At 40.7% G+C, this 13,782-nt stretch overlaps 1 protein-coding gene across 1 annotated transcript in view; it reads left to right on the top strand.

Annotated features, from left to right (window-relative positions):
- Positions 1–13,782, top strand: part of SMOC2 (SPARC related modular calcium binding 2) — a 240,022-nt gene that overhangs the window by 110,674 nt on the left and 115,566 nt on the right. Inside the window, exons 6-7 of the mRNA XM_075267794.1 lie at positions 3,920–3,970; positions 6,686–6,760. Of these exons, the coding sequence (XP_075123895.1) occupies positions 3,920–3,970; positions 6,686–6,760 (126 nt within the window). The remainder of the gene's footprint in view (positions 1–3,919; positions 3,971–6,685; positions 6,761–13,782) is intronic.

The following is a 13,782-nucleotide window of genomic DNA, read 5'->3' as shown; positions in this document are numbered from 1 at the left end:
ACAATAATTATAATTATAACTGTGATTGATTACCCCTTAAGAACACAGACCTCATTTTTCAAAACTGACATATGTCACTTTATATGGCAATAAATTTGAGACGCTACAACTTACACAAGTAATTTTTAGACTGTTTTTTCATGATGCATTGTACTTCATGTTAGAGGTAAACATTATTCAATATTTTTGTATTTATTTCTAAAAATAATTTGAAAATTTGGAAAAAAAATGCAATTTTCAATAAGTGAAATGCTCTGCTTTTCAAACATATGGAAAAAATACATGAATAAATATTATCTACCATATCTCTGCTTTATATTGGCATCATCTTTTATTTCTAAATTAAATTATTTTGGATGTTAGAATGCTTTGAATTGTAACAGCGATTTTCCAGATTTACAAGAAAATTTCCCAAACTAATTTTTTAGGGACCACTTCAGTTCTGAAGGGGATTATAAATGCCTATATATTAGAAACTCTCCATAAATCACCCCATTTTCAAAACTGCACCCCTCAAATATTTCAAAACAGCATTTAGGAAGTTTGTTAATTCTTGAAGCATTTCACACAAATTAAAACAATATGGAGGTGAAATTTAGACATTTCATTTTTTTTTCCTATAACACATTTATTTAGACCTAAAATTTACACATTCACAAATGGTTAAAGGAGAAAATGCATGTCACATTTTGTTACACAATTTCTCCAGAACACAGAAATACTCCACATATGGGTGTAAACTGATGTTTGGGCACATGGCAGTGCTCAGAATGGAAGGAGTGACAGTGGGTGTTTGAAAAGCAGATTTTGATGGAATAGTTTTTGGATGTTATGTCTCATTTGCAGAGCCAGTAGAGTACAAGGGAAACCTCCAAAAAATGACCCCATTTTGGAAACTACACCCCTGACAGACTTTATGAAGTGAGCATTTTGACCCCACAGCTTTTTCAGATTTTTATTAACATTGGGATGTGTAAATGAAAAATTACTAAAATGTAATTTTATCCCCAAAGTTTTCATTTTCACAAGGAGATAAAAGTGAAAAAGCACCCCACAATTGTTACACAATTTCTTCTGAACACAGCAGTACCCCATATGTGGTCATAATCTGCTGTATGGGTACATGGTGGGACTTGGAATTTAAAGAGCACTATTTGGCTTTTGGTTGGCAGATTTTGCTGGAATAGCTTTCGGGTGCCATGTCACATTTGCAGAGCCCCTAGAGCACCAAAACACTGGAAACCCCCAAAAGTGACCCCATTTTGGAAATTACACCACTCACAGAACATATCAAGGGGTATAATGAGCAGTTTGACCATACAGCTCAGTTTCACAGATTTTATTAATATTGAGACGTGAAAATGAAAAATTACTTTTTTCCAATAAATCATCAATTTAGCCCCAAATTTTTTTATTTCACAAGTGGATAAAGGAGAAAAATCTCCCCAAAGTAGGTTACACAATTTCTCCCTAAATATTGCAATACCCAATATGTGGTTGTAAACTGCTGTATGGGTACATGGTGAGGCTCAGAGTGAAAAGAGCACTATTTGGCTTTTGGAGAGCAGATTTTGCTGGATAGTTTTCAGGTGCCATGTCGCATTTGAAGAGCCCCTAGAGTACCAATATAATGGAAGCCCCCAAAAAGTGACCCCGTTTTAGAAACACAAGAAATTTATAGTCTTATATTTTATGTTTATTTGTTTTGCCATAGTACTATTCAATAACACAGTGGGCTGATGATTACTGTATTGTCAGAAGTTTTTATTGTTATTTAATAGAAGTTATGTTTTAGTGTTTGTTTCCTGGGACCAGTTCTGTGAGATTAGTAGTTAATAGGAGGTCACCCTTTTCCATCTGTGATTACTCTGCAGTGTAATATCAAGCTGGGGATTAGACTGATAATATAGTAATGGTCTAACATAATTAATCAACAGTTATATTTAATGGCTTCTCTAATTGTAACTGACAGCCGGGACAGTGATAACACCGATCCCCGCTATTTAACCCTTAATATGTCGCGGTCAATAATGACCACAGCATCTTAGGTGTTTTTCAGTTAAACCAACACTCCCATCTGTGCCCTTCATTGCAATTGTGGGATGCCGATGAGTTCTTAAGGCAACTGGGGATGGGGGGGGGAGGATGTCTAACAAAGGCCCCCATGACTGCCATCATAGACTTTCTATTAGAAAGGCATGTCTTAATAGATTGCCTGCTACAATTAATTAACAGGCACAATACAATGCAATACAAATGTATTGTAGTGTATTGGACTGTATTGGACCCCTAGTGGTAAAGTACACTTGGAGGATTTGGAAAAAAAAAGTAAAACTAAAATGAATAAAATATTTTGAAATAAGTAAAAGAAAAAACTAAATTAATACAAATAAACTTCATTTTCCCCATTAAAATGTTGTGCAGGTTTAAAAAAAAAAAAAAAATTAAAATGGGGAAAAAAGTATACCTAAAGATGAGCGAGTACTAATCGAAACAGCCGTTTCAAATAGCACACACCCATAAGAATGAATGGAAGCAGCCGGCTGCGTGCATTGATTGTTAGTGGCATAATAGTAAGACATTAAAAAACCTATACATATTTGGTACCACCATAATCGTACTGACCCTCAGAATAAACTAAAAATGTTACTTTTACCACAGAATGAACAGTGCAAAATTAATTGTGCAACAATCAATGACAAAATTACAGTTTTTTCCCATTCTCTCCCAAAATAAGTAAAAAAAATGTTAATTTTTAAGTAATTTGTGTTGTAAAAATGATGCTGTTAAAAAAAATTCAACTAATCCCACAAATAACAAGCCCACATATGGCTATGCAACATAAAAAAGTTTAGGCTCTTGCAATATGATGATGAAAAAAATGAAAAATTAATGCTGTTGTCTGGGGAGTTTAAATTACCTGATTCAGTGGATGATGATGATGGACCCAGGGGTACCGGCCTTGTCATGATCCCCAGGTCTTGTAATTGGAAGCAGTAATCTGACCCCTGGGTCGTTACCCCACCACCACCACCTTCACCACCTCCTTTCCTGATCTCACCCCAGATGATTAATTGCTTATGCTATGGGGGCTGGCTTTACTTATAGTCAACTGCCCGCATAACACAGGTGAGAAGGGGGGTTTGGGGTGTTAGCAATCAGAGGAGCAGAGCATTGCTTCTGTTCACATGATTTGGGGGTTGTGAAGAGGTTGGAATCATCAGGTCCATCATCATCATTATCTGGATAAAGTAAGTCAATTAAAACTTCCTGGACAACCTCTTTAAATAGCTCTTGAAATAGGGCCACTTTATTAAACCCACTAGTAACTTATAGTAAATGACCGCATACATCTAATATCCCCTAAAGCACTACACAGTAATGCCATCCAGAAAGTGGTCAGTAATAGATAGTCATTCTCATGAAATATCACTCCACTATAAATCTTTCGGAAGAGCATGAGAGCTGAAGGCAGATAGATTATCTAGATTATTAATTTGAACAGAATATCTCCCTTTAGACAAAGAGATATCTTTATGCAAAATTTAGTTTGTTCAGCTAGGATAAAACAAGACACAGCAGTATAGGCAAAGTGTCCCTTTAGTGTCCCATATAGCAATTGTTCCTGAATTTCCCAGTATAAAATTTTGCCATGTAGTGTATAGTGCTACATCTTAGTGTTTTATGCTCTAACCCCAGCTAAATTTGTGCTGTTAGGTTGTTCCAAGTAGTGTTCCTTTTAGTGCCTATATGTTATATAGACAATGCTTTCAAATACATACATTCTCAGCCACTTTTTACACTGACTGTTACTCTGTAATGTTTTTGTTTTATATAATATATCTACATCTATTTACAGTGCAATTTTTTACTGTGTCATTTATGTTTTTAAAGATTACATTTCTTCTTTTTATTGCAGATGATGTTTCTGTTCCATCATTAGAAACACAACCTCAAGGCGATGAAGAGGGTAATGAAATTTTGTCATTCTAGTACATTTGTACATATTCTGTTTTCATACAGTGAATATAATTTGTTCTTTGCTACAGGAGAGCTTTCTGTTCCAGTAAAAATAAAATAAGGTATATTTTTTCTGAGTGTGCCACCCCACAAGCAGGTTCACAAACAATGCACTTTAAGGCTGAGGCTCCACATTGCGGAAACGCAGCTTTTTTTTTTGCAGATTTTGTTGCGGTTATTTGAGCCAAAGCCAGGAGTGGATTGAGCAGAAATTAGAAGTATAAATACTGCATATATATTTCCCATTCCATTTGTAGCTATTCTTGGCTATGGCCCAAAAAACCTCAAGAAAATCTGCAACAAAAAAGCTGCATTTCCACAATGTGGGGCATCGCGGTTCTTCCTGCAGCGCTTTGAACAGAAAGTTCACAAAGTTTTCCTCCGCAAACCTTCTGTTACAATTATATCTATGAGAAAGGCGCCGGCGTTTCCGTAGATATAACTGACATGCTGCGATTTTCAAAACTGCAACGGTTTCGTGTGAATCCCATCCACTTTGCAAGTACTGTAAAATGCCGTGATTTTACCGTGGCATTTCCGGCCCGTGGGGCCCCGGCCTGAAGGAGTTTTCCAAACCCATGAAAGTTTCTACAAACAGCTGACAATAATTTTAATATGAAAGACATACAGTGACCCAACTGATGGTGTATAACATGGACACTTCTACCACCCCTCTCCCCTCCCTTGTTGCTCTACCTTCCCCATATCACTACTCACTTTTCTTATCTTTTGATTTTTCATCTACCCTATATCTTTTTACGTTCTTTTTCGCATGTGTTACAAGGTTGTTGATGAGTTATTTTTTTCACATTATTACTTGTTTTTATTTGTGTTCGGAAAACTTATGTGTGCTTTAATACAGAAGATAAGATAATTATTTCATAGTCCCACAGTGGGGAAATTTCAGAACTTTCAGAAGTCAAACTGTCTCGTCATTCCTGGGGTTTACTTGTTACTCCTTGTACATATACTCAATAAAAAACAACTGAACCATAAAATAACCAATCAGTAAAATTTTCTTGCCACTCCCATGCTGACGCTAACCTGACAACCCATACCTATCTCTGTGTCCTGGATCCAGAAATGTTGTCTGTCTGCAGCAGTGACCTCAGAGGGCATGACACATTACAGCTATAGGCAAAGGTTGGCAGCAGAGGTAACATGTCACTACACCACATGATTGCTAAAATACAAAGAATAAAAGGACCCTGGAAAAGCTGGCATTGGAGCAGCAGGGGATTTATATATGAGCAGTGGCGTAACTACCGCCATAGCAGCAGAGGCAGCTGCCACAGGGCGCGGGACATTAGGGGCCCGGTGACAGCCACTACCGCTGCTATCATTATACTCAGGGGTCTTTTCGGACCCCCGAGTATAATGATTGGCGGACCGGGAGAGGTAAGAAACATAAAAAACACTGTTACTTACCTCTCCATGATCCTGCCAGGCCTCCTTCCTAGTTGTCTGACGTCACATGAACCCGGCCTGCTTCCCGGGTCATGTGATGTCCGATGTCATTGAAGAAGGACGGCAGCAGAGGCTGACAGCGTAGGAGCCAGGGGACAGGTAAGAAACAGTAGTTTTTTATGTTTTTATTCCCCCGGGTCTCCGATTATTAAACTCTGGGGTCAGAAAAGACCCCAGAGTATAATTATTGTTTATGGGTGCCCACAGTGGAACATAATACTGTGTGCAGGGGCGACTATGGGGGATAATACTGTGTGCAGGGGCCACTATTGGGGATAATACTGTGTGCAGGGGCCATTAAGGGACATAATACTGTGTGCAGGGGACACTATGGGGGATAATACTGTGTGCAGGGGCCACTAAGGGACATAATACTGTGTGCAGGGGCCACTATGGGGAATAATACTGTGTGCAGGGGCCACTATGGGGGATAATACTGTGTGCAGGCGCCACTATGGGGGATAATACTGTGTTCAGGGGCCACTAAGGGACATAATACTGTGTGCAGGGGCTACTATGGGGGATAATACTGTGTGCAGGGGCCACTAAGGCACATAATACTGTGTGAAGAGGCCACTATGGGGCATTATAGAGTGCGCAGGAATGTGTAGGAGGGGGTCAGTCAAGGGGGGGGCATGTGAAAAGTTCGCCACGGGGCCCCGCCACTCCTAGTTATGCCACTGTATATGAGCATTACTTATTTCTATGCAATTGTCACTTGCTTATAAAGGATTTTAAGGGCTAGAAAACCCATTAAGGTCTGAGTCCCACATTGCAAAAATGCAGCGGTACGGCTGCTATGGAGACACTGCGGCAAAAAATACTGTGTTTTACATTACTTACAAAGTGGATAGAATTCTAGCTAATCCCATCCACACACTGCTTAAGAAAAAAAATAAATAAAAAAAACCTGCAACAGAAAAGCAGTGTTTTTGAAAATCACAGCATGTCAATCATACCTACAGAAACGTTGGTGTTTTCCGTATCTATATAATATGGGCAGGATGTCCGCAGAGTTTTCCTTTCTGTGAAAAATGCTGCAAAAAAAAACAAAAAACCTGATGGATTTCCGCCTCAGACTTTCTCTGAAATTGCAGGCTTTTCCCAGAAAACCCTTAAACTTATGCTTTGTTTTATATCCTGTCATAACTTATTTCATATTTTATAAGAATTCATTTTTGGGTTCCTTATGCTTTAGATTTTGCATCCCGCTATCCTACTTTATGGACAGAGCAAGTGAAAAGTAGACAAAATAGAACCCACAGAAATTCAGGTATGTCAAACTTTATACTTTACACCAAGTAGTAAATTATAATAGCATGTAGTCCATTGCTATGGCCACAGATTTCTTGCTCGATGCCACTAGTTAAGAACACAAAGGGGCAAAAAAAAAATCTATTAAAATACTTACGACAAAATGTGAAAACTACTTTCAACTATGCAATCAGGCATGCTCTGGTAAAGTTGGTTACAGCACAAGAGTAGAAGGGGGTCGGATTTGTTCTCCTGCATCTCGTGAAGATGTTCTCAATGGACAAAATAATGCACTGTTGAAAGAAAAGTATTAGTAAGCTACTTACTAAGTGGAATATGCACTGACAATGGATTTTTTTTTATAAAGAGGAAAGGCTAAACAAAACTTTCTGGTTTAGTAGAGAATAGGATTTTGTTTTTAATGTCATTAACCCCTTCCCGCTAGTGACATTTTTCAATTTTCGACTCCCTACTTTCGAAACCCCATAACTTTTTTATTTTTCCGTTCAGAGTCATATGAGGGTTTGATATTTGTAGGACAAATTGTTCTTCATAGTGGTACCAGTTATTATTCTGTACAATGTACTGGGAAGCTGGAAAAAATTGTGAAAGAGGTAGAATATGAGATAAAGTGCATTTGTGCGGCATTCATGTCACCTGTATGCTATGTTTCAGTACGATGCCAGGGATACCAAATTTCTATAGTCTTATTTACATTTTAACACGTTAACAAAAATCTAAAACTTTGCAAAGAAAAAATTCTTTAAAGTTGCCATATTCTGACACCTATAACTTTTTTATATTTCCGCATACACAAATGCATAAGGCATCTTTTTTTTGTGGGGCTAGGTGTACCTTTTAATCATATAGTTTTAATGGAATGTTTACTATTTTGATCACTTTTTGTTCAAATTTTTATCAGAGATGAAACAGTGGAAAAAACGGCAATTTGGCATGCTACGGCGTTCACTATAAGAAGTAAAAAAAAAAAAATGCATTTGTAGACCGGCATTTTTGGACACAGGATTTATTTATTTATTTATTTTTTATTTTATTTTTTTTTTTTTCTTATGGTAGAGTTGGAAGGGACCTCAAGGGCCATCGGGTCCAACTCCGAGTGCAGGTTTTCCTAAATCATCCCAGCTATATGTTTATCCAGATTCTAATTCTATTTTTATATTTTAAATTTGGTTTTTATTGAAACTTTTGAGAGCATAAAAAGGAAGCAGAGCTCTACAACATAAAAAAAATATGAAAACATATGTAAAATACTGAAAAATTACAGATAATCTGGTTCGGGAACGCACAGTCCGGTCATAAAGTCAGCAAAAATGCTCCAGATAAACAAGACCTATAGCCATCAGCAGAAGAGTCCAATCCGCAAGGTTTAACCTTAGGGGATAGACACTTGAGAGAAAAAAACAAAGAAATCAGCAGTAAGATACAAGGGATGGGGGGAACAGTGACAATAATAGGGGGTAGATAACATAGAACAAAAAACAAACTACCTTGGTAATGCAAAGTACAACAATACATAGCTCACTACAATGTTGCATCATGCCCAAAACTGAGATAGATATAAGGCTAGGGGAATATGTCAAGCCCTTCACCTACCAGGAGCTAGTGTCTATCAGGGAGAGCAGAGTAGGGGGAGCAGAATCTAGCTGTGGGAACTTCTCCCCTTCTCCTTTAGGGGCAGCCAGAGAGCCCATTTAGAGCGGAATTTGGAAAAAGGTGTGATTTTTGGTGGCTAGCATCCTTTCCAGGGTATATGCTAAATTAACATGGTGGACCAGCTCATTCACAGTCAAACAAGGAGCAGCTCGCCATTGACGGGCAATCATGGATCTAGCTGCAAAGATAATCTGACCCAGGACAGTATGTGAACCAGTTGGGAATGTACCAGAATCCAGGAAACAAAGCGCAAGACTTGGTGATGGCGAAATATTGAAGCCAACCACAAAGGACATAAAATAAAAAAAACAGCCACCCAGAAGGCCTGAACTGGGGGGCATTCCCACCACATATGGATGACGGAGCCTACCTGCCCACATCCTCTCCAGCAAAACTTCAAATAGGTGGTATCTACATACGCCAGTTGGTTAGGAGTTCTATACCAGCGGAGTAAGATCTTTTGTGCTGTCTCCCAATGGGCCGCACCCCTCGATACTCGCTTAACAAAACTGCTGGCATCATACCATTCCTGTAAAGAGATAGGTCTCGCAAGATCGGATTCCCATCTCATTAAACACACGGGCTTGGACTGTCTGGATGGGACAGAGAGGAAACAGTAAAACGATGAGGTGCCACCTTTTGTGGAGGCTAGCTGCCTCCACAGTCATAGGGCCACTTTAGGGAATATGAGCCTCGATACGTCATAAGTCTAGAAAAGATGCTTAATCGGCAAGTATTTAAAGAAGTCATTCTTTAGAAGATCGAACTCATCTCTCAACATAGAGAATGTTTTGAAATGGCCATCTGAATAGAGTTGGGCAATTTTATAAAGACCCTTATATATCCATCTCCGGACCTCCAATGGCGGAATAAATGTAGTCAGATAGAGTAACGGGAGCTTGATTAGAGGAGCTAGATCTTCCAAAGAGGAGTGTGACAGCAAATATCTCCATGCCCAAATAGAGGTTTGTACACTAAAAAGGGGGTCGCCACAGTAGGGGGGGCAAGCTCCGTAGGGCTTAATAAGCTCATAAGTGGCACACCTATCATATCCTCTTCAATCTTCGTCCAACGCCAATTAGAGGATTCATCCCACCAGGTTCTAAGCTGCTCTAAGACTGTGGCCATATAGTACCTCTTGACATCTGGGACCCCAGCCTCTCCCTTAGTCCATGGTCTGGACATGACTTGGAAGCGGACCCTAGATCTTTTGCCCTCCCAAATAAAATGAGTCAAAATGCATTGGAGCTTGGTTAGATAGGAGTCGGGAATAGGAATAATCACTGTACGAAACAGATATAGGATTATGGGCTACACCATCATCTTGACAATAGCGATTCTGCTCACCCAGGAGAGCATGGGTTTTGAGAAGGCGGTCAGGAGGGAAGACACCTTAGACAGGAGGGGAATATAATTTGAGGAGAATAAGCTGGAACTAGGTGAAGTCAGAGAGATACCCAAATAAGTGATGCAGTCGTCCTTCTACTGGTAGGGAAAAGTAGTACTCAGGTCTGCTCGTAGAGTGGAAGGGATAATAATAGGGTTTTGGGATTTGGAAGGATTTACTTTGTAGTAGGAGATTTTCCCAAAATTATCAAGGACATTTGTAGCGGCATGCAAGGAGAGGTCAGGACGCGTCAGGGAGAGAATGACATCGGCATAGAGGCCTATTTGGTGCTGATGACGGCCAACTGAGATGCCTGTAATTTCCTCCTCAGTTCTAATGCATTCTGCCAGGGGCTCAATTACTAATATGATGGAAGAGAGGGGACAACCTTGGCGGGTTCTGTTAGATACCGTGTTTCCCCCAAAATAAGACAGTGTCTTATATTAAATTTTGGTCCTAAAGATATGCTAAGTCTTATTTTCAGGGGATGTCTTATTTTATTTTTGTGTGCTGCTGCCATCACTGCACTACTCTGAGATGTGCTCGCTGTGCAAAGACTGTATGAAGAAAAACATGGCAGCCAGCTGAACGCTGTGTGCGGTGCTCTGTGTGCTGCTGCTGTAATATCGTATGTTGTATCCATTGGTCCTGCTGATGGGGGATGAGCTGGGAGAGTGGACCCCCCACCACCACCGTATACGATGCTTAGTGTACGCACAGCTCATCCTACCACAGCAGGAACAGTGGGTACAACGTATCGCAGTGGCGTCAGCAGCACACGGAACATCGTGCACACGGAACATGACACAGCACAGTGTTCAGCCGGCTGCAATGTTTTTCTTCATACAATCTTTGCGCAGAAAGATTATTATTATTGGGGGATGTCTAACCTTCGGGGATGACTAATTTTTGAGGAAACAGGGTATTGAAAAGGATTCCGACAAGAAGCCTGAGGATAGCATAAGTGCAGACGGACAGATTTGAAAAACGGGCCCATCCCAGATTTATCCAAAAGTTGGTCAAGATAGCTCCAGTGAACTCTGTCGAATGCTTTTTCATCATCTAAGGCTAGGAGCAAGGATGGAACTCCATCCTGCTCTGCTTTTTGTATAAGGTTGATAAACCTGCGTGTGCCATCTAGAGCCTGCCTGCCTGCCTGCCAAGGACGAAGCCCACCTGGTCTGGTTTAATCAGGCGGGGGAGAAGATGCAACAACCTCTCAGCTAGTATCTTGGCGTATAATTTAACATCAACGTTTAGAAGCGAGATGGGCCTAAAATTAGCGAGTGCAGTAGGAGAGTCACAACAGTAGCAGACAACATTTCAGCTGGGAATCGCTGGTCCTTCGCAGCCTTCCTAAACACCTGCAAAAGATAGGGAGATAGGACCTCCGCAAATCTTTTATAGTAAATCCCAGAAAACCCATCAGGGCCAGGAGATTTCTGTGGTTTCAACGAGGATATAGCTCAGTGAATCTCCAGTAGGGAGATGGGAGTGGCTAACGATTGGGCCTGCACAGATGAAAGGCAGGGGAGAGATACTGAGTTTAAAAACTTATCAATCTCCTGTATAGTAGGTTGGTACGTTCCTGGGAATTGTAGTAGGAGCGAAATTTATCCGTGGGTCGATAACCTTCTCACCTCTAGAATTCAGTAGGTAAGCTATACATGACTTAGGTTGGGCCTGTTAAATCTTACTAAAAAAGCTAAAAAAGCACTAGCCCTGCTATTATGGACATATGCCTGACATTGAAACCTTTTAAAGGCGAGGTCCTGTTAATGGGCCAACAGGCCCTGCAGACGCAACTGACATTTCCTGATTTCAGCAGAGACAGTAGGGGTGGGATTCAGATTGTTAATTGAAGATAAGGAGGACAGGGAGCAGAGCAGCCTGTCCGCCTCCTCCGAACGGTCTTTCTTAGCTCTTGCGCAGGCCTGGATAAGGATCCTACACATGTATGCCTTATGGGCATTCCAGAGAGTATACGGGTCTGTGACGGTAGGGGCAGTGTTAGAAAAATATTCTACAAGAGCCTCGTGGAGGCGGGTTCCATGAGATGGGTGGTCCAAAATATATTCGTTCAAGCGCCATTGGGAGGGGAGGGCTGTGGAAAACTTTTCACGAAGGGATAGAGATACTGGGGCGTGATCTGTCCAAGTGATAGTTCCAATATGAGACGATTCCATCTGCATCAGCCCAATTTTATCAGTGAGGGAGAAACCGATTCTAGAGTAGGTGGAGGAGGAAGACGAAAAAAAACTATAGTTTCTCTCACTTCCATGTTGGCATCTCCACACATCGTATAGTTCCTGATCTAAAAGGGAGGGAGATAGTATGAGGAAGACCTATGAGGATTGGAGGAGTCTCAATGGTTGTCAACTAGACAATTAATGTCCCCCCAATTATTAACATGCCAGTAGCAAAGGACCGGATTTTGACAAGTAGCGATTTCCAATAAGATTCCTGAGAGTGGTTGGGAAAATACACCAGAGTGTATTTAACATTGTTAATTGTACAGTTAAGACCTAAGAAGCGGCCTTTGGGGTCCGATAACATAGATTCAAGTGAGAAGGCTACCGAGTCACGTATAGCAACCAATACTCCTTTGCGTTTAGCCACACATGAGGCTTTACAAATATGGGGAAATGCTGGATTAGTAAAATTGGGGCTTTTTTCGGAGTGAAAGTGTGTCTCCTGCAACATAAGGACATCGAACCGGAGATGGCGCGCTTCCCTCCAGACTGAGCTCCTTTTATACGGGCTGTTCAGACCTCTGACATTCAGGGAAGAAACGTGAAGGACCATCTTAAAGTATCAAGAGAGGTATAGCAAGGTGTGGGCAGTACGGGCATACTTAAGAGAGCATAAGAGCTACACAGGGTTACATAATTAAACCAGAGGATACACCAAGTAATCAACAGAAACAAATAATAGGAACCAAACATCATAGTGTAAAAATACACCGGATAACTTGTTATTAAGGGGGGGAAGAGAAAGTGTTAAGCAGCCTATCACTTAATAAGTCTTAACTATAGCATATAACAGGCAACTTGCCCTAGGCTACGAGCATACTAGATTGTAAAGCATACATGTCCACCTGCAGAAAAACAGATCAAATCTTCATTGTGGGTCATCCACAGTGTGCCAGTCCTTAGGCATCCAAGAGGGGTGAGTCCCCAGAGGTCAGGTGCCATTTGCGCAGGAGTGACATCCCCACATCTGCCGTTGGAATTGAATGAATAACACAGTTGCGGGAGACCAACAGCTTGGTGGGGAAGCCCCAGTGATATCTTATGCCCCGCTCTCGAAGGATCTTGGTAACGGGTGCCAGGTTGCGCCGTGCTTGCATAGTGGCAGCAGACAAGTCCGGGTATAGGGAAATAGCTGCAAAGGGTGCAGGAAAGGTACCATACTTCCGGGCTTCTGTAAGAATGGAATCTTTGATGTGATAAAAGTGGACTCTGGTCAGAACATCTCTGGGGGCTTCGGCAGGGGCTGAACCAGCTTTGGGGAGTGAGGTCCAGTTCAGTGAGGTGAGGCAGCACCTTTTTGAACAGGCGTTTAATATAAGCTGGCGAGTTCTCAGGAGCAATGTCCTCCGGATCCCACGTAACTTGATGTTATTACGCCTTGAACGATCTTCAGAGTCAGCCACTTTAATTTTTAACCAACGAACCTCCGCTTCAAGTGTATTGTGAGCATTAACCAGTTCGTTGTGTGTCACAGAAAACTCTTCCATTTTGCGCTCAACTCAAATTCTATTTTTATTAAGATTTTACAATGTTATACAAACAATGAGTGTTCACAGAAGTACAGACTAAGTTAGCTGAAACATCCAGGATTTAGTTTTATAAATCATAAAAGCGCAAACCACTTGAAAGAAATGCATCTCCCTTTTCTATTTGTTTTATGCTGCTAAATCAAGGCTATAGCAAAACATTGTAAATCTAATGATCATTGTAAATGATGAAATCTAAAAC

Source organism: Leptodactylus fuscus, chromosome 3 (assembly GCF_031893055.1).
Source record: "Leptodactylus fuscus isolate aLepFus1 chromosome 3, aLepFus1.hap2, whole genome shotgun sequence".
NCBI classification, from domain to species: Eukaryota; Metazoa; Chordata; class Amphibia; order Anura; family Leptodactylidae; genus Leptodactylus; species Leptodactylus fuscus.
The sequence above is the reverse complement of the archived record's forward strand: the minus strand, read 5'-3'. Positions and strand labels throughout refer to the sequence as shown.